The 22,596-nt window shown below is 41.0% G+C and overlaps 1 protein-coding gene across 5 annotated transcripts in view; it reads right to left on the bottom strand.

The window, feature by feature from the left end:
- Positions 1 to 22,596, bottom strand: part of esrrga (estrogen-related receptor gamma a) — a 141,693-nt gene that overhangs the window by 26,414 nt on the left and 92,683 nt on the right. For 2 of the 5 annotated variants that reach the window (XM_018666996.2, XM_018666997.2), the window contains 3 exons: positions 18,532 to 18,660; positions 7,852 to 7,962; positions 4,901 to 5,083 (listed from right to left, as the gene is read on the bottom strand). In XM_018666996.2, coding sequence (XP_018522512.1) covers positions 4,901 to 5,083; positions 7,852 to 7,962; positions 18,532 to 18,660 — 423 coding nt within the window. The remainder of the gene's footprint in view (positions 1 to 4,900; positions 5,084 to 7,851; positions 7,963 to 18,531; positions 18,661 to 22,596) is intronic. The other 3 variants (XM_051077459.1, XM_051077455.1, XM_051077462.1) reach the window with 3 other exon arrangements.

The following is a 22,596-nucleotide window of genomic DNA, read 5'->3' as shown; positions in this document are numbered from 1 at the left end:
GGCTAGGGAAAAACTCTGATCCTTACTTGCTCAACCTTCTGAAAACAGGAAGAGAGATGCTCTGGCATGTGCATTATTTCCTCATGAGGTCTTTTCAAAAATATTTTTAAGATTTAATCAGTGGGAGAATTGCTCTGTGACTAGCCATCCCTGAAGACTCATAGACTAAATTTTACATTGTGTTGCATGATGTAAAAGAGGAAGTGGGCTGATCAAAGCAGAGCTGAAGTAAAACAGTGGAAACAACGTTTTCACATTTTCATGTTCACAATGTTCATCAAAGTTCAAAAGAAAACCCGTGATGGAAGCAAAGAGGAAGCTTGTACTAGCAATCACTATCAGTGACATGAGACAGATGTTACCAATCATCTAGACCCCCTTGCTCATCCCCACATCCACACAAAGAGTATGAGGAAAAAAGAGAAGAAATGATCAAGGGACAGACTAATAACTGGGTAAATGAGAACAGACAAATGGAAAGAAGCTTGCAGAACATGGAGGAGGAGGACTTCTCCCTTCACCTACTATCCCATCGCCACCACCACCCAAACCTCTTCTTCCATATCTCCATAAAGACTGATTAAATGAACGGACACACAGCAACCCCCCTTCACCTCCCTTCCCCATTTTTTACAGCTCAATCATACCACGTTACTGCAGACACATAGACCGCTTATCCTGAGTGTCAAAATTGAAAGGGGAACGAAAGAAAGAGAGGGAGAAAGACTAAGAAAAGAAAGAGCAAGTAAGAAGAGATAGGGAAGCAAGAGAATAGTAGAGGGGAAGTGGGGTGGGGGTGGCCTGAGAGTAATTTCTCTCTTGAATAAAGAAAGAATGGGGGAGGGGATTGTAAAAAAGCACTAATGGCAAGGCCCCTGGTTCTGGTAAAATAGACTGTGTTATAGGTTCTGGCTCTCATTCGTTGATTCATTCATTTGTTCGTGCTCTCCTCTTTCGTCAAGTCAAGTGCTCGCCTGTCTGTCTTTCCCTTTGTGTCCACGAGTCTAGATAAGAGCTGCTAGTATGAGTGCCCGGTAGTCATTTAGTTATTATGTAGGGGAAGAGAGACAGAGAGAGAGAGGGAGAGAGAGACTAATTCTACAGACAGATAAATGGCTCATTCTGAATGGCTTTTCTTTCTTTTAATTCACTCTCTCATTCGCTCCTGTTTAAATATTTGCTTCTCCTACTCCTCTCACCTGACTGCTCCTTGTTCCTCCACACACATACACACATACACACACACAAATGTATGACATGTAGCCTAATATGCAACTGGAGTTGTCTCTTTGAGAGCCATTAAAATGAGATATTCTCAACTCTCACTAATCCATATCATTGGAGGGTACGGCCTTCCACACCCTTTGAATGCGAACTCCTATGACATTTCCACATCCTCAAAGTTTCCTGAGTGTGACTCTTTACTCTTATTTATTGTATATACTCTATATGTAAACAAGTGTGTATGTACAGGGTCACTTGTGTGGCCCACAGTTTGAGTCAGCAAAAAGGCCTCTAATTCTTGTCTCTGTTTATGTGTTTGCAAGCATTTACATGTGCTTCATCTCTTTGGAACACACATGTGCATGTGTGAGGTGCATGACAGTGTCCCATTCCTTGTGGGATAACAAGAGACACACACTGTGTCTGAAACCTCATTTTCCTCTCCTAATGACATATCAAATGTTTGCATATAGGCCATATCAGTATGGAAATGAGTGTGCACACACTCATACACACACTGGGCTTTAGAATAAAAGAACCAATCAAAGAGATATGTGTGTATATGTGTGTGTGTGTGTGTGTTGTCACAAGTCTCTAAGGTTGGGCAACTCTGTGTGTCAAACATGACTAGCAACACACACACAGAGACACGCACACACGTAGCCTAGCCTTGTTATCCGGGGGCCTGTCTTGCAGGCAGCCTCTCTAACGCTGAGTGATGTTTAAATTAGTTTACAATTTAGCCTCCTCGCTATCCGCAGACGGCTCTTAACTCAGTGTGTGTATGTGATGTGTTTTTGTGTGTGTGTTTGTGCGTGTGTGAGCGTAACAAATTGTTGCCAGTACGGCAGACATCTAATGACTTCAAATTAGCTGCCTGGCGCTCGCCTTGACACGTTGTTACCACTGTTAGCAGCCTGTGTGTGCGTGTGTGTGCTGTCTCTGTGTGTGTGTGTGAGAGTACGCAGCGCTGCACAGCCATATCATGAAGCATAAATTGGCTTCACCTCTCCTCTCTTTGCCTCTTTTTTCTCTTTGTCTTTCTGTCTCTCTCCATCAATTTGATTAAAAAAATTACTGTACCATGGCGAGCAAAGACGTGCGCATGTGTGTGTTCACAGTCATCTCATACACACACACACACACTTAACAAGATCTGAAACAAGACGGCTGCAAAAAGGTTAACAGGTCTATTCTATTCCGTTCTATTCAAGACTTAAGTCATTGTAGACTCTTTACTGTTTGCCTTTTGTGTGTGTTGTCTGTGTGTGTGTGTGTGTGTGTGTGTGTGTTCGTGTAAGAGGCTGATAAAGAATGTTGAGGAGTCGTATTTCTTTCTGACAATCCTTTCCACCCTGAGTGAACAGTAGATCACTTTGTGTGTGCACATGTATGTGTGTGTGCGTGTGTTTGTGTGTGAGTATTAGATCAGTGTTCAGTGTTGTAAACAGTGAGGATTTCATAAGGTGTTCACATCACACAACCTCACACTCACACACACACACACACACACACACACACACACACACACACTTGGAAGATGAAGAGTTCTATCTTTCTCTGTGAGCAGTGGATTGCCTTTCTCGTTCATCTAATCACGCCATCTTCTCTCCTCCGCCAAGCAATCGTTGCGCTTCGCTCCCTCTGCACAGAAAGCTGCACACACAAAACGCGCACACACACTCAGCCCAGAACATAACCTGGCTAACTCAGTCCACTCACTTGTAAAAGTAGTGAGAAAAAAGAGGCAGGTCCAATGAAAAACAACAGATTAAATATACATCATGTGTGTGTTGGTGTGTATACTCTGCATGTCTGTGAGTCTTCTTTGTGTATGTATGTTATATACAGTAGGTGCATCCCAGAGGTAAAGAGAGTGAGATAGAGAGAGCATAGGGGAGAGGTAAATGGATTAAAAGAGAAAGTAAAAAAGGAGAAAAGGGGTCACTGGGAGATTAGAGGAAAGGAGATAGTATTAGAATGAGGCTATATGTTGTTTTGAAAGAGAAAAATAAATATTCAAAGAGCTATACTTGGTATATGGATCAATATATATGTCTGCTTACTGTCCATATAGCAGCATATAGATCAATACACTAACAAGAAGCAATGTACATTTCCATCTCTCTTTTTCTCTCTCTCTTCATCTCTTTTTTCTCTTTCTCTCTGTTATTTTCACATTTATTGATATGATATAATACATATCATTTTGAGATCCTGTTATCCAGCGCCATTGACTTTATTGTTATAGATTTACGCAGCATGACTGAGTGGTATTTATGGCTCTAATCTGGTATTTCCCCCTATACTCTCACAGTACCCTATACTGTTTGAGCAATGGCAACAGGGGGTAATTCTATTCCGTTCTATTCTATTCTATAACAATATTTGCAGGCGACAATGGGACTTACCTTTGTGCTAATCTGTGTTAATCTGAGATACTGCTCTTCCCTCCTCTCTGCTGTCACAGCACGATCCCTTACTAAGACCAAACCCAGATTATGGTTTTCATTTCTTCCTCTCATCTTGTTCCCTGTCATCCTCTTCATTTTTGGCTTTTATGGATATATGCATTTGACATATTTAATTTTCTTATTTCCCATTTTTTTTGGCTCTGTTATTACTTAAAGTCCAAGACCTAATTTTGAACGGATTAGGGTTATTTTAAGAAGATTAGATTCTTCTGTTTTAGTGATGAACCTGTAGTGGGATACAGATGCACTATAGACTGGGACCAACATCACCACTTATCATATATGTCAAGAAAAAATATTCACTGCCTTGTCATTATGATTTGACATTTTCACTGTACTTTATTTAAGATGATTTACTGTACTTAACCTTTTCCCTGTGGTTTACACTTTCTGCCATATTCTAAATACATGTCAATATTGTTGCAACACAAAGATTTTAACTGACACTATAGTGCTATGTCCAGATAAGCTCTGTGGATCTCACACAACTAAATAAAATCTCTACATTATACAATGCCCTCGCAGCCACAGGTGAAGATAAAGCATTAATCATATCACTGGCTGGTTACTGTTTCGCTTTGAGCCACAGTGAACACCCAATGATCGGGTCTATTGTATATCTGTATGACCCTTTTGTGGCTGTGACTTTTAATACCAGTATATACAGCGGTTCACCAGTTGGGTAAAAGCTGTGGTTTCAAAGGAATGTGCAAGATATATGGTACAGTGACTACAAGTGATGACACACTCATAAAAACCCAAGCACACACCCACAATTTGAAGGTAAGGGGATTGGACTGTTTGGTTCAAAAGGTCAGAATTTCTGTTTCTGTGTGTGTGTGTGTGGGATGGTGTGATAGCAGTGAGGGTATTTGGTTGGTCAGTTGGAGGAGTCAATAGTTCAAACTGTCTGAGTGTGAGGATTAGGGTGAGAGGTCACACCTTAGCACCAGGTGTACTTGTGTGTAAATTGCGTATATGTGCCTGAACTGCATCTGGCTGATTCTAACCAAGTGCCAATTTACACAGCATGTGTGTTTGTGTGTCTATACTGTATGTGTGCATGTGGGTGTGCATATTAAAACCCCTATTCTGTGGAACAGAAAAAAGTATGTATTTACTCTGGGTGTGTAATAGGGTCTTAACATGGAGTGAGGTTAGGTTCAGTGTGAAAGTCAGGGGTCAGCAGTTTTTTTCCCTACCTGGGATATGTTTGGCCCAGCCGATGTTGACCACCAGCTCTCTGTCTGCCAGGTCACAAAGCGTAGTCAGGGCCTTGATGTCGCTGTCTGGTACTGTTGGGTCAGGCATGGCGTAAATTTTCTCTGGCTCGGCCACCAGCAGGTGAGAGACGATTTTATTATCTGCAAGGCAGCCAAAGGCAACTGACATGACCACCAGACAAGGAGAAAGACACAGAGACAGGGAGATGGTGAATTTTTGCTGTATTAGGCTACAAGCCGTTCCACACCAATCCGGTGCAAAAATGTGAAAGGTCATATGCAAAGTCCATGATAACATTGCCTGCTAGGTAACACATATGTCTAGAGGCATTTCCTCGTGTGGCATTGGATAAAAAGAAAAAAAAAAAAGAAACGCATATATTGCATAAAATGAACACACACTACATTTCAGTATACTGTATATTATTCAGCACACCAATCATAATGTGACAGATGTACAATGGATACAAATATGAAGAAACAGCTGGAAGATTGTTAAACTTGTTAGACTCTCTGAAAAACCTTGAAATGTAATTAAACAACACATTTACTTTATAAAAACATCAAAAGTAATGCATATAAGTCAAAAAAGTCAAGTTTTGCCATTATCTGGTGAGTGGATTTTATAGTCAGTTTTAGACAGTTTGAACAAGACCTAATGAGAAGATGATTGATTACAATGCTTTGTAATGTCTTGTGGAATTTTTAACAATCAAGCACAAGATAACTGGATAATTTAATTCCAGTAATTTGGCAGGACTAAACATGAAAATGCACTTGACAAAAGATCAAAAATTATTGAAATGGTTCCAGATTAGGAGATGCTCCAAGGTGTGATTAAAGGCGATTACTGCTGGTAATTCAGGTTGCCCAAAGTGTTGTGTTTTGTATCACAGCCTTAAGAAGCTTCGCTGATACATACAGAGGGAAAAGATAATACTGAAAGCCAAACAGCTCAGCTGGTAATAGTGACATGTGGTGATGAGATCTCTATGGCCCATTAGTAACAGACTGATACCCTGCTTCCAAATTAATCCACTGACTAATCAAGCATGGGAATAATAACAGAGGATAGAAGAGCAGGAGAGGAATGAGGGATAGGGGGAATGAGAAAGAGAGGGATAAGCTATGAAAAAGCAGGAGAAGACAGACAGGTAGAAATAGAGCCATGGACAGATTGTAAAAGACAGACAGGAAGCGTCGAGAGAGCGACAGCTAGATAGAGATAAACAGCAAGAGGGAGTGAAACAGAGTTGGAGGGGATGAGTTGTGTATTGATCTAACACTCTCCACCCCCAATTCTGTTACACATACATACACACACCCTTGTACATTTATATATATATATATATATATATATATATATCTTCTCTACATCCTTTCCTCCCTCTAGCTCCAGCTCGAGGGTCGTTTGAGCCCAACCAATCCCAGTCACACTGCAGTATCTGTGGGTAAATCTTATTTAATGTTTCCCTAATTAGAATCAATGGAAGCCCATTTCCAAACCCTGGGCTATTGTTCTGTTCTCACACAATCAATGGGGACGCTGAGGCTGGATTGGGCCACAGATAGATAGGCTGTGTGCGTGTATCTGAGAGAGAGAGACAGAGGGACAGAAAGATTTTGTGCGTGTATTGACTGTGTGTAAGAGGGAAAGAAAAAAGAGAGATGTAGGAGGTCTGTGTCGACCCTATATTTTTTGTTTTTCAAGTGTAGGTTTGTTTGTGTACCACAGAGAGATTTGTGTTCATAGATGCTGTTTATTAAGGAAAGGATTTAATGAAAGGACTAATAACTATATGGAGTGGTCACTGGAGATTCAAGTGAATGCCTCATGTTCAAACTCTCCTCCAAAACGTGATAAATGCTTAATAAATGCTATAATAGGCCTCAAGAGTTAAGTATTGCTACACGCATACATTATATTATAAACGCACACAGACAGTGTACACACATTCATATTATCCCATCACTTCAATGATTAGTAGTGCAGAAGTCTCAGTAAGCTGTCGTGCAGCCATTCAGCATATTGGCCTAAAGCAGAATATGCTCCAGCTTTAAGCAAAATGGGCTTTGGGGACCAAGCTGCTAAACACTGCTCAATCTGCACTGCATGTTTGTGTGTGTGTGTGTTCAAGCAGACGGTTAGCTAGAGAGCTAACTCTAGTTTGATGTGGTTGCCAGATTGGATTTAATCCGGATTAGGGTTCTGGCTAGTCCCCCTCCCTTCCTCTGCCCCTCTTTCTCTTCCTCCCCCTTCTCTCTCTCCCTCTCTGCGAAGCCTTCTCATTTAAGTTCAGTCTCTTCCTCTCTCTTCTGCTGTCTCCCTGCCACTCTCACTCACTCTCCCCCTTGTTAATTTTTCAATCATCAGTCTTTGGCGACGATTTTATTCTTTAAAAAAACGCAGCCAATCCAGCCGGAGCTAAATGAATACCTTTATAGTGAAATATTACACATATAAAATGTTATGACCCCAAACTGGTAGCAGTAGAGACGGGGAGATAAACTTGGTCCCAAACAGATGGGCTTCTCACTACCCTGTGTCTATTTATGTGTGTGTGTGTGTGTGTGTTTCTGTGTGTGTTTACTGTCCAACTGTCTCCATTAGGATAGAAACTATTGGAAAGGTGCCTATTACATTAACATAGCCGGGACATAGTGATACAATATGCTTCAATTGGAATATTTTCTGTTTATTTCTAGAGGAATTTCCTTATGTGCTGTCCATAGTGTGTTCTTCATTGTTCCCTCTTCACACAATGTCAGATGTTGTTGCCACATATGTAGCATATGAGTATGAACTACAGTTTCCTGAGGACAGAATACAAAGACCTGCCCTCGAGAATCACTGCTCAACATCAAACAGAAAAGGGGCTACTGTACATATTGTTACCAGTCCGTGTTTGTTTGTTTGTGTGTGTTCTTACATGGCTTCTTGGGGGGTAGAGCCAGCTGTGGGTTCAGGTATGGACTGTTGTCCGCATCTATTCGGCGTTTATACTTCTGTCTCCCACCACGAACCCTGTCCAGACGAACACCTGTAAAAAAAATGACAGGGAAAGAGGGGGTCAGATGAATAAGCCTTAAAGGGAGCAAGGTCACATATGACATACAGTATGAGTGCGCAATGGTGATAGTTGTGCTGTTTCACACGTGTGCACCCATGTGTGTATGTGTGCATCTATTATGCATTCAGCCACTTTTGTGTTATTGTCAGGCTTACTAAACTCATTTGCTTCTTTTATTCCACAACAAGACAAATTTATAGGGACACCATCTGAGTGAAAGGTCTCTCTCTCTCTCTCTCTCTCTCTCTCTCTCTCACTTTGTCTCTCTGGGTTTCTGACTCTTTTCCTGTCTCTTGCCCAATCTCTGTCTCTCTCTGTCTCGTTAATTAATTGACACAAAGGACTCCTAATTTAATTAGGCCTATCTCTTAGGGGATTGGATGTTACCGTGGTTACCACTTAAAGATGGATAAGGAAGACAGAGGTGTCATGTACCCTGGGGGAGGAGAGGAGAAGACGAATCTAAAAGGGCTGTCAAATGTTCCAAAATGACCCTGAAGCTATTATTTTGTATATAATATTCTGAAATAAAATAATTATTTGGGGAAGATATGCAAAATTGCTTTTGCAGAATGATTCTCTAACACTTTTAAATCTTCAAGTAATTTTCAAGTATTAATCTGAACTTTTGTATAATCAATGAAATAATATTTGATGCTACTCTGTGTTTGATTGGGTATATTTTAAACTGTACCATGTAAATTAAATCTTTCTGAATTGCTGATTTGATGTAATCAGGCTTATCTTTCTCAGCAAAAACTCAGGAAGTTCATTTTACATTTCTGGCAGCAGCAGCAGTGGTGTCATTGAAATAAATACAAGCAAATGGGAAGTTAACACAACCAGTAAAAGCCTCTAATGCTGAATGGACATCGAGAACACCATCTACAGCAACTCTGTCAACAGGCCATGTAAGGAAATAAAAAAGTTATCCTAATATTGGACATACACAGGCGATCTGAGAAGTGGAAGTGAGAGGAAAAAGTGTTTTTAAGTATGGAGTTGGAATTACTGAAAAAATAATTTTGGTTCTTATTTTTTATGCTTTCTGTTGTTAAAAGTTTAAAGCTACTGTAACTGCAAATGTTTACGTTGGGAGGCAAGTTGGCTGGTTTGCCAAGGCGTCACGGAGTAAGTGACAGCTGCAGAGCAATGCAAAACAAAATGCTGTTGGTTTGAACAACACTATGCAAAGCAATATTTTTGAAATGGACATGAAAGCTCAGTCACTGACTACACTACAATAAGTTAAACGAAAAAACAAGAAAGAGGAAGGAGAGGAAGGACAAGGGAGTGAGAGAGAAAGTGAAAGATCTGCTCACAGAGATTTAAATCCTCTAAAAAATGTGCTGACCACATTCAAGACAACACACCCAAGAGATTTAACAGAAAGACTTCCTATTGGCAACTATGTTAGGGAGCATGTTCGTGCATTAGTTGGTATTTGAAAGTGAATGTTTTGCTTTTTTTAATTCAAAGCATTTTATAGTCATGAGTGTACACATTTTTAGTTGTTTAGAAAGCTCTACACTAATGCAACCAGCTTTCTACTCAGTGAACTGAGGATGACATGCATCTGTGTGTATGTGTGTGCATGTGAGTGTGTGTATGTCTGTGCGCTTGAGATGGAGCTAGGTAGACAGAAGGGCTGACAGTCCAGGTACAGTGGGGGGGCCAGTGTCAGCAAACGGTCAAGAAACTCTTAACACCAGGGGGTACAAACCCACTCACACACCCGCTCTCTGGTCTCTCTCTCTCACACACATTCACACTCCGTCTACGTTTCTCTAACCCCACACCCTCACGTTGTGTTTGGGTAAGCCCCGACAAGCAGCTTGCTCAGTGACTACCTGGGTCAGTGGCTGGTCAGAGGAGGAGACAGGGAGAAAGCAGAAACAGAGACAGAAAAGGTGGATGCTTAGATGGGAAGGATGAATAAAGACAGAAGGAAAGAAAGGGTTTGAGGAAAAGCTTAGATCAGTAGGAAGATGTGTAAAGATCACAGGTTACAGTTACAGGTCTCTAACATGGTTTCATATATTCATTCTCCTCCAATCACACTTTGAGTCACTTATGCAGAAGAATTCTCACACGACAGAACACAGCTATGCAAACCATGAATGGTACCACCAATTTTATCAGTGGTACCACCAGCTTTGCCACTAATTGCAGATGGCAGCATGGTATCAAAGTAGTAGCAAACAACACTGACAATGATGTTACTTATGGGAGGAATGCAAGCATCAGCACTGGCAACTAACACTGCTTCAAGAGCACATTTGCCCTTAGTCACTACCTCCTGGTCAGGAACAGTAACTGGAACAATAAGATATATCAAGTTGCGTCTATAGAATCTTGTTGAAAATAACAGTTTGATTTGGATTCTGGGACATTAATATGCAGCTCCTAGATAGCAGAATTTATTTAAAAATGCAGAGGACTGTCCAAAAGGTTAGCATAGTCTATCATCGCTCATGTTTACTCTCATTGGTGAGACAATAGAACATTTTTCTACATAAATGGTCCAGGCTGATGAAAAAAAATGGGAAAAATTATATTGTGTTTCATTAAGCTACTGAAAACATTCATAATCAACTAAGAAGGACAGATACACACTCCTACATGTAGCATTCTACTATGTACTCTTCTACTATGTGTCTCTCTTGGACACAAAACAAACATACAGACACTTTTTCTCTACCACACACAAACTGTTACGTGCAGACCCTCAATTTTTCTCTTTCTCTTTTTCCTTATACCTAAAAGACCCAGTGCTGTGCTGAGCTCACTTCATAAAGAGCCCTCTCTAACTACCTCATCTATTTTCCACCAAATTAACTCTCTCCCAGCACTGATTAATGATCAAATCTAAATGAATCAAATTAAAAATTGAAAATTATATTTCCAAAGCCCACAAAAAAGAGACAGGAAGAGGCTAGGGGGAGAGTGAGAGTGCTCTACCTCCTTTTAACAAATGAGCCTTCAAATCATAAAGAATGGGCAAGAGAGGAGAGGAGGGAAGAGATGAGGAGAGGAGAGGAGAGAAAAGAGGAAAAGGGTTGAGGGGGAGGAAATGTAAGGATCAGAAAAAAATTAAAAATGTAAAGAGGAAAAAGAATAGGCAAGGGAAGAACAGAATAATTGAACAGGGAATGGGTAAGAAATGGAATAAAAAGACGAGAGAAAAGAAATAAAATTTAGATAAAAATGATAAAAAGCGTTAATGGAAGATTATGGTGAAAGAAAGAGAGGAAAAGAGAGAACAGAAGAGAAAAGAGTAGAGCACAGGTTGTGAAGTAAGAGGAGGAGGGGAGGGGTAAGTAATGGATGGGCTAGTAAACAAAAGAAGAAAGGAGAATGAGGGAAAAAGTGAGATGAGAGAGAAATGGAGGGATGAAGTGAGGGCCAGTAAAAGGAAATGAGATAGGAAGAGAATAATGAGTGGAAGAAAAGAAGAAGAAATCCACAGAGGTTACACACCTTCATTATATGCTTTAATAATCATGTCAACTAACAGTACACCTCTACTCTGTCTACTGCTTCTACTGATACACACAGCAACAAATATCAGTATAAACATTTTTCATGTTATATGGAGCACAGTATGTATAAATTGTATCCGATAATAACTATTCTACTTTGAAAAAATGGTCAAGTAACATACCTGTTAGTTTTCATTCAGACTTGTATAAATATTGCACCACTTCCATCATATATGTTGCACATACAATCACGTGCACATGCACACACATACGCACACACACGGTGACAGTGATGAAGGTGAATCATTCCTATCATGGGAATATTGCTGGCTGTCAATAGCATGATCTGCACTGATCACATCAGCATAGATTTTACACTGCACTGGCATCACTTTGTGTCAGTGTGTGTGTGCATGCGCACACACACGTGTGTGTTCTTGAACAGTTGAAGAATTGCAAGTGAAATGCCTTTGACACCTAAGTGGTTTTGAAGAGAGAACCTGCAAGCTTGGAAAGAGAGAGGAAAAGAGGAAAGGATTGATTTCAGATGGTCAATGATATGATAAGAGAATGAAAGAATGAAAGAGGGAGGGAAGTGTGGGACAGAGTGGAGAGAGGAGTGGGAAGACAAATAAAATTTGATCACAGCAAAGAGAAGGAGGGATGACAAAAAGCACAAGGGGGAGAGAGCATTTAAAGAGGCAGAGGCAAGGAAAGAGAGAGAGAGAGAGAGAGGAGTAGTTTTATGGTAATTGAAGTTGTAACAGGGTTGAAGTCTCTTCCTCCACCTTAGACCAGGTTATCACCTTATGTTTCTCTCAGTGTGTATCTGTGTGTGTGTTCAACCAAAGTGTTGATGTAATAACATAAAGGCTTTTCCTATGTGGCTTTAAGAACTGATGGGGAAGTAGATTGGGTAAGACAACAAACCCATTTAAGCCTAATATGTGTGTGTGTGTGTGTGTGTGTGTGTGTCTATCTACTGCAGTTAAGACAGACAAAGAAATAAGTAAAAGAAGAAGCATGCGTTATATATAGTGCAAGTAAAGCTACATGATAACAAAAGAAAATTACATTAGTGGTTGGTTGAGACTGTAAAGAAATCAAATCATCAGAGTCAAGATTCTTGTCTGACGGTTAATGTTTGGATCTTAAAAAAACAAACAAACAAACAAAAAAAAAAAACAAAACAAAAAGCTTAAAGTAAGACAAAGAAATAAAGAGAGGATGAAACACGTGTGCAGGGGAAGGTTAAGAGGAAAAGTGTATGTAGTGTCATGCAGTGACGTTTGTTTAGACCAGAACAGATCAGAACAGCACTGCCTGAGGCAGCGGGCAGGTGGCTGTCACTGGTGTGTGAATGTGTGTGTGTGTTTCTGTGAATGTGGGCATGTGTGTGAGACTGTGTTGCCTTTTCAACAGCAATGGCCTTTATTCTTTAATGTGAAATACAGTGTGAGTCTGATGAAAGCATTGTACTGTCAAATACAACCAAGAACAACAGCTACATTTTACAGATTAAAGTCTTCTGTTAAATAAATGGCTACTCCCAGACAGCCAAGTTAGAGCAGTTAGACACTAAAACGCACAACCACAATCCATTTCACTCTCTCCTAGCACCTATGGTATTTGAATGTATATGGATGTTGTTTCTTTCTGCCACATCCCTTCTTCTCTCCTCTCTTCTCCTCTCCAGACAAACAGAAAGAGTGTATGTGAAAGAGAGCGGACCACTTAGGCAGATCTCTCGTCACAGTATTTCCATTATCGCTCCCTTCTAGCTGGGATGCAACCAGATGCCACTCACACACACAAACACTTACACACACACACACACACACACACACTCAGGACAGACGCTACAGGGCCAGATTTAGCTACAAGTTTCCCATGGGGCAACACCAGACGCCACCAGTTGTCTGGCGCTCCCCTCCTCTGTTTCTCCAACCTCTCTCCTCCCATCTCCCTATCACTTGCTCTGTCCTCCTCTAGTCATCCTCTACTTTCATTCTTTCCTCCTTTCTTCTAGTATTCTCCTCATTTGCTATTCATTTACCTATTACCTGCTGTCCCCCACACCAGCTGTTCCCTGTCATTTCACCCTCATCTTTTTTTACCCATTTAATTACACATGTGTTACAACTTGTCTTTGTATATTGTAGAAATGTATATTGCTCTTTGTTTTGATTGTGGTGTGTATGACTGCATGTATGCGGAGGGCTGAGACTGGATACCAGCACTCAGGATCGTTGAGCTATAAGGAGAGTTGTGGTGCACACCACCAGCTGTATATGCACACCAAACACATACACACACACAAACGCATAAACGCTGAGAATCACACAGACTGGGGCCTTCCACCCGATCTCACTCATTAGGTCTTAGAGGCCATGGGGAGCACGGCCAAAGTTGGCATGAGCTGTTAGCGTATCTCTCTCTGTGTGTGTGTGTGTGCATGTGTGCGTGTGTGGGGCAGTGTGCCAAGGTTTATATTTGCAATCCGTGAACTTTCCTCTCTAGTAGTCTACCATCTGAATCCAGCTGGCCGTTTATGGCATTACAGAGATGGGGGCTTTGGTTTTGGATTCAACACATTCTGTCTGTTTAACCACAATTCATCAGACGTGCCATCATCAAAGCTGCTCTGTTGTAAGGGAGCAAATCCGTCAATACGACCATATGTACAGTATACATGCATACTGAATATTGCTGGCTCTTGGACTGTGCGCCTCTGCCAAAGCCTTTCATGTTCAAATGTCTGATCCGTGTTTTGTATTCTGTACATGACATTTCCACCAATTAATACTGATGTTGAATATATTATGTCTGTCTCGCTTTGCCATTTGTGTATATTTGAAATTGAAATAACAGTGACAGCTACAGTGTTATTACTATTGCTTGTTTATATTTTTTTAAACTTGTCAAATGAATAAAATCGAATTAAACTGCATTTTCTGAGGTTAGTGTTTGTTAAAAATCACTTTCATCCTCCTCCTGTTTCATTATTTTTCATTACATCTCTTACCTGCAATTATACCCCTGCTCTCTGACTCCCCCCACACCCCCTATCTTGGCAGATTTAAGCCCCGCCCCTGTGACCTTTCGTTCTTCAGCTGACGCATCATTATGACCTCATTAAAAATGGACAGACAGCCATTGCCAGAGGGGAAGTTCTCATAATATAGTCAGGCCTTTTAATTGCCGTGCTCCAGAAATTAGCTGCTACATATTGGTGGGTGGGTGCCCCATGTTCATTCCTTCTTTCAGTTTACCCCCTACTCATTTACTTCTCTCCTCTCCTCTTCTGTCCACCTCACAGTGGAGGGTGAGAATATCCAATATTCCACACAGACCAGGCTGAGTGTGTGTGTGTGTGTGTGTGTGTGTATTCACATGATCAAGTGTGTGTTTAAGAGAACATGTAAAGAAATGCCTCCACCCTGAGTTGGTTTACTGACCCTCTGGCCTCTTGTTCTCCCCTCTCTCTCTGTCTCACACACACACACACACAAACACACACACACACACACACACACACACACACACACACTTCCTGCTGCCTCACTTGCTCTTCATCTCACCCTCTCTGTCTCCCAGGGCGACAAAGCTAATTTGAGGCAGATCTTGCCCTAAGGGGTAAACTACAGCATCCACACCCATGTGCACATGCACGCACGCATGCACGCACACACACAAACTCCACGTTCTCCGCCACACTGCCTCTCCACCCTTGCCACTTTATCTTCACCTTTCTCCCGTGAGCTAGCCCCTGACAACCACAGTTAGCTCTGATGCTAACTGATCTAGCCACTTACCATTATCATCTGTTCAATTCTGCTGCAATGATGCTTACACCCAAATGGGCAGCATGAAACACACTAGGCAATGGTCTCAAATGTTGTGTTAGTTAGTTCAGAGTGATAACACGTTTAATCAGGTATAGCATACCAGTACTGCTCATCAAACTGTGCATTGCTCTGCTTACAAAGATGTATGCTATAATTAGTGCACTGGAAAATGTTGTGACATGATGAACCGTGCATTTGGTAAATAAACATTTCTTTTTTCTTTTCAAACAAAACTTATTTTCTTATTTTAGAGTTTAGCAATGAGAGATAAAAATATTGCCTTTTCTGATTTGTTTTAATACTTCAAAGGGATGTTTGAGAAGATATTTAGTAGTCTACATCTGCAACAAGCACTAGTTCTTTGAAAATGACAGGAAATTCTACTTTATATATACATACATTTACACACCTCCAGCAGAATAAAGCAAAGGTGAAGAAATATGTTTAGCTTTTTTATATAGCTGTTGATCTTTTTCAAATTTCCCAAGGGTTCAAAAAGAGTGAAAATGAGAAAATATAAGAAAATGGATGTATCAATTTTCCAAATGACCCTTATTCATATGTAGAGCGGGACCCCCTGTATTAAATTCACACCCAGCACAACAAATGGGGTGGCTGTGGTCTGTCACGGTGATGTATATATATGTAGGCCGAGGTGTATGTGTGTGTGCGTGTGCATGTGTGCATGATATATGTGTGTGGAGCAGGGAAGCAGTGGCAACAAAAGGCAGCTATTTATTTGCCTGCTCAGGACAGAAACACGCAAACACATATCCCTCAGCTACACGGCCACACACACACATTCACTGTTTTCATTTCTTTACAATAAAATGAGTGGTTTGATGTTTTGTTATTGAGAGCCAGTGCATAACTTCTGCTCTGTCATTAGCTTAGTGGGAAAACCACATCTCCAAAATTTGTAAGACTTCCTTAAAATCCACAGCACGTAAAGCTCTCTTGTTCTGTTTTCCATTCTCTTTCAAGGCTTCCTCATCACTAACTGCTGAGCAAAATCTAGGTGAAAATGTCTTTAAAAGTGTTGCATACAGAGCAAATGATCAATAAAAAATACTCTCTTGTAAATGACAAGCTTTGTTTGGCGTTTATTGACAAGGGTGATGTGGTTTCTGTGTCGAGCAGGAGGCTGCAGTCTAAGCTGTGTGAGCTGTGAGACTGTTGGAGCTGCCAATAATACATGCACTTACACATGTGTGTGTGTGTCTTTGTGGCCACACACTTATACAGGAGACAAAACAAGAGATGAGACATAGGTTCTGCCTATGTCAGATCAACTGGGAGAACAAATGCTACGACAGCAGCTTGTTCGGGAATGTGTCCGTGCTTGTGTGTGTCTGTGTGTGCAGAAGAGTGAGAAAGAGAAAAAGAGAGGAGAGAGAGATGAGCATGCTTTTGCAGAAAAGTAAAATTTGGGTTGTAGGAGGCAGTGATGGGGCCCCAAGATATATATGGATTTTGTGTTTGTGTGTGATCATCTATTACTTCTCTTTTACAGCATTTTGTTGGTTGAAAAATTGATAGAAAGAATATTTTGAGGACAACAACAAGTGAAAAGTTTGTCATGGTGTAAATTTCTGGCTCTTTTACTACAATAATTATTGAATTTTTAATTCTTTATTGAACCATATTTCTTGTTTGCAGAGGTTTTTATGTAGCTGTTTTTTAATCTTTGTTGTCGGAAATCAGTCATCATATGTACTGTGTTATCAACATGTGTCCTTGTTTTGAAATCTGTTGTTAGGGTCTACATATAATGATGTTTGAGTGGGCGAAAAGCTGCAGGTATGGGTGGGTGTCCTGTTGCCAACAGGACACAAAGAACAGTGAAGTGAAGAAGAAAATGGATGGATGAAAAGCATAACAGAAACAACACAAACAGTACAATAATACTGAGTGGGAGAATTGGAGGGAGAGATGAAGACAGGGACGGATGGAGGGAGGGCTGGCAGGCGTCAGCAGAGGCACGCTCCCTGACCACTGTAAGGAAGGGGGCGTAGGCCAGGTCTCCCATCAATTACAACCTTGACCCTCCTCTCTTCTCCTTTCTCTCTCTCACACACTTTCTGCTTCATTCAACCATCCTCCCCCTGCTTCTCATCCTCCCCTGGTCCCTCTCCTCTGCTCCTATAAATCAATCTCTTCTCCCTCCCTCCCTCCCTTTCTCCATCCCCTTAGCTTTCTCCCACCTTCCCCCCTCGACTATGCCTCTCTCTCTCTATCGGCCCTCGTCCTCATCCCTCGCCACTCCTCTCCCTCTTTTCATCGTTGGAAGTGCAGTGGGAGTAGGAAGGTCAGAGGTGGGCAGACGAGAGGGGGAGAAAGAGGCAGAGGCAACGAGGGAGTGTAAAAATGAGAGACTGAGTGTATTTAATCAAAGTGGTGTGGGGGCAGATAATATCTCTTTTTTTTTATCTTTCTTTACCACTGCTTACAACTGCTGAGTCTGAGTGTTGCAATTATCCTGCAATTTCTATCTTGAACTCATTACAGTGAAGTAAACAAAGGACGTAGTCAGTGTCTGGAAGTGAGTCTTTTCTGTGTGTGTGTACATGGCTTGTATGTAATAGTGAAAGGTGAACATACAAAGGGAAAGAGGAATGTGAATCAGTGCTAAGTAATAGTGAAATAAGATGACAGATGACAAATAAGTCAACAAAAGAAAGAAACAAAACTGTGGACATGTATGGTATGAGGCACAAGAGGCCCATGATGCAGACAGAAACAGATTATAATATACTGTATGTAAAAACAATTTCTTTGAAGTGCTACATGTAGCATCGTTCAACATCAATAAATCACTGTCATACTACGATATGATATCTTGGTTAAATTTCAGTAAACCAGTTACAGGTGAATAGATGGCTGGCCTGTATCTATGGCATTGTTTTAAGCTAGAATTATCAGTTTTGACAGGTTTTCTATAGCTTTCACATTTACCTCCCAACGTGTCACAAAGAGAACCTGCAGCCATTTTGAATCGTCTATCCTCTAAAACAATATTTCTGGGTGTCATAAATCAATCTAGCCGCTCACTTGCAAATTCAACACAGTGGCACATGATGCAAAATGCTGTATTGCAAGTTGTTGATATTATCAGCACTGGCCTCAGTTAGCCGTAAAAAACACAAATGTCTAATAGGCTTTGAAATGCTGCATGTAGCACAGTTAACGGAGAAATATAAGTAAGAGACCTTTTCCCTTACCCTCCCTCAGCATGCCCACAGTCAGACACTTCATGAAGCGGCAGGCCTGGCACGACTTGCGTCTCCTCTTGGTGATCTCACACTCATTGGTGGCTGGACAGCTGTACTCAATGTTGCCTGTGGCATGTAGACATGTTGGAGGAAGACAGACAGAAAGGTCTCATTTCAGATAAATACATCAATAGACATGCGGGCAGAAAACCTGCTGGACAGTGGTAATCAGCAAATCCTGCTGCATGAAGTCATGGGCAAAAAACATAAATATAATGCATTTTAATTAAATGAATCAAAGGACAGAGATAACAGATACATGTATACAATAAGACAAATCTCTAGGAATATTTAGGTACTTTAGGTACTTTAATCTCAACATTTGACATTGATGAGATTCCTTTTGTTAGCAAATGCAGATAATCTACTTTCTTGTACATTTGAGTTTGTGCATATGGGCTTTGTTTTAATCATCATACCACTCCTGTTTAAATGTATCAGTCATTCATCATTACCCAATAAATGTAGCAATGTTTAAAAAAACATATGTCTATTAAGATGTGTATGTGTCACGGCTGGGGCAAGCCGAAGTTGCGTGACTGGCCACGGATAGCTCGCGGTAACAGAGGTAAGTGAGGCTAAGATTATTAGCTGATGTAAGTCTATTAACTTTACAACCCTGGCCAACAACACCTGGACAGTGTTACAGGCTAATGCTACTTTTACCTTTAATTGTCAGCTACCTCACTATTTCTTTTCTCTGTGTGGTGGGTAATTTATCTCCCAATTCACATATTACTACAATATATTCAACATTTAATAATGATTAATATTTCTTTTGTTCCCCTCTCTTTTACTATACATACCCATCTCTTTCTACATCTTCCTACATATATAATATTTGTCATGTCATATTTTTGTCTGTATTTTACTTTTAATCTAAATGATATCTCTTTCTAACCATCTACTGTGCCTCTTGTTATCTTCTTTTTTTGTTGTTCCTGCTTTGTTTTCTCAATTTCATCTTGACTCTCTTCCAGTTCTCATTTATTCTCCACTTAGTAATATGCTTCCACCGAGTTCAAACCAAAGAGCAGTTATGGATTTGTTAGGGACAGTTTGGACTGTTACCAAATTACTCCAAAAGGTTTCTTCGTTCAGGAAGGTTTAATTATTTATGGCATCACCTGTGTTGAGGTGTGGCCCAAAAAACCCTTACATCCTGTCCTCCTGTGCCCACCTGACAACTACAGTACACCAGAGGGCCAATGCATTTCCCACTGAAACAGAGTAAACAGTGATTACTATTGACTGCTGCTGTGGAGAGGATGTTTCTCATTACTGGGCTGATTAAGGGGGCTAGTTAGCTTGGGAAAGGGCTAAATGCACAAACACCCTTCTTAATGGGTGACAAGATGCTCATTTATCGGCCTTGTTAGCTACAGTAAAGGCTAAACATGCTAAATGCTGGGGGAACCCTCATAGTCTAATGGATACTACTAATGGGACTAGTTAGCTTACACCCAATCTTTACATGTGGATGAGGAAGAAGTAGATTAATTCAGCAATTAAGACAGACACTTACTTAGAACTAAGGCTAAATGAGCTAATGCCATGACACAGAATCTGCGTCGGTTAATGGGGAGTCAGTCAAAGGCCTTATTAGTGCAAGGCTAAACAGGCAAGTGCTGCTAAATGGATAACTGCTGTAAAAAAGCCACTTATAGGTCTGGTAGCACTAATGCTAAATGTGTTAAACCTTCAGTGAGAAAAAAATGTCAATGGCCACGCATGTTGAGTGCTACGGTGGAAGTGGGTATCAATAAGTAATAATAATAATGCATATTAATTGTTAAAAGTGACAGCCATGACAGAAACAATATCTGTAAAACTCAACAACTCAACGGTAATCCGAGTTGAGGACTACTAGCATATTTGTATAAAAGGTACTTGATATTACAGTAGTGTGTATATTTAGAAAGGGGGTGCGTACTGTAGGGTTATATTAAGGCCAATATAAAAGTTTTGATATAGGATTGATATAGGAATCTGTAACCTATGTGTCTGGCTCCATACTCTTTGTATGCTTGAACATAGACCTAAACATCCTGCTTTAGACTCGGGATATAGGGTAGGAATTAGAAAAGAAGGGTTTATATCAGAATGTCACAGCTCACTCTTTCTGTGTGTGTGTCTTTATTTCTATCTTTATGTGACTTATTGTGCACTGCGATGGGCTTAGACCAGAGAGGTTCTCCTATGTATAATGTGCAAGCTTGTATGTGTGGGTTGGCGTGAGTGAGGGGGATATACAGGGGCCTCAAATCCCCTGCAATCTCCTTTGAGATATGTGTGTATGTCCACCTGCTGCATGACAATTGACCGCCATTGTACAGACTGTGTAATATGAATGTTTATGTGTGTGTGCTTTGGCCTGTTGTCATCTTTGTGCTCTTATGCCTTTTTTTGCCTCTCCTTAAGTTACACCACCACCTTGACATAAACTCAGCCTCACCCTCCAGTTCATTTTCCTTTGTTGGTACTGTGACTTTTTTAAAAAAAGATTTAAACAGGAGAGCAACACAAAATATAGTTAGAGGGCAAGGGAGATGACAAAGTGTGAAGGTGTAACTTAACCGTGTATGTAAATATGTATTTGTATATTTAACACTGTGTAACTATTGAGGAATTCATGCCGCCTACCATTTTCACTGCACCTTTCAGTCGTTCCTTTGCTCTACATCACTACCACCTATCATATCATGCTCTTTCCTGCTCTCTGCCACTTTTCTCTTTTGCTCTTGCTGCTTCTCTCTTCCCATTTCATCGTCCTATCCCTCCCTCTCCTACACTTTGCCCTCCTCCTCACTCCCCTTTATCCCTCTCTCTCAATAAGGGAGTGATAGATGCAGGTTGTCAGGTGTCGCTGGACTGACGCCACAGAAACAGCAGCTGCCAGAGCCACTTCCTCCATGCTGCGACACACACATGCACACAGACAGAGACACACACACACACACACACACACACACACACACACACACATACCACTAATTCCTTCCTACATCCATGTGCCCAGTCCACCCTCCCCCTTCTCTCCTTTTTCTCTCATTCCTTGTCTAAACTTATTGTTTATCCAAACGGGTGTACACCGCTCCTCTCCTCTCCTCTCCTCTCCTCTCCTCTCCCACCCCATGCTCTCCTCCCTGTCCAGCTGGAGGTGTTTTTTTGGTGATTACCTGCGGTTTTATTGGCTAATGGGTTGAAACATACCAATATGTCTGCTGCTGCCCATCTGAGGCTGGCCCTGCTTTCCAGCCAAGATACACACACCAACTCACAACTGCGCATAAACACAGGCATGTGTGCAAAGATGTACACATAACCTGCGCTCATTTACATTTGGATGAGTGCAGGCCCACACACAGACCCATAGGCTAACACACATCCACACTGTCGGTGGATGAGTTTGGCTTGAGTGGTAGCCAAAGATAATGTCATGACCCATTTGTTCCAGAGGATCCAAGACTGTTCAGTCTGCTTCCAAACAAACGGCAGTACTATAGCACAAACACTGATTAAAAAGAGCACTGAGATTTGTTCCTAACAATGCTTTGCAATGGTAGTCAGTAAATTCTCAGTAAATTATTAGCAAATAAAGTTGTGTCCATTCAAGTTTGGAAAATCACTGATGTAATTCTGTAGTGAGTAGACTATTGCTAGAACGTAACAGTTAACTAGAATGTAAAATAATGGTGGTGCTTTAGCCAGTGAAGCCATTAAGACATGAATGTGGATGTCTGAATTTTTAAATTGGGTGATATTCTCCTTTACGCTCGTTTTTCAGTATATCCCACTGGACGGTCCAATTATAATCTAACTTTTCATGGTTTGCCTCACCAAACTGCTGTATTTCGTCACAACATTGCGTGACAACTGTCATGTGCCTAGATTCGCCAAAGTCTTGACCCATAACCTCTAACTCCGGCCCTCCTGATCTGCAACATGTCCACTACAGGAGACAGGAGGATTACAAATAGAGTGAAAATGAGGGAGTCAGAG

The sequence above is a fragment of the Lates calcarifer genome, linkage group LG2, assembly GCF_001640805.2.
Source record: "Lates calcarifer isolate ASB-BC8 linkage group LG2, TLL_Latcal_v3, whole genome shotgun sequence".
NCBI classification, from domain to species: Eukaryota; Metazoa; Chordata; class Actinopteri; family Centropomidae; genus Lates; species Lates calcarifer.
Note: the sequence above shows the minus strand (reverse complement) of the source record. Positions and strands in the feature narration are given on the sequence as shown.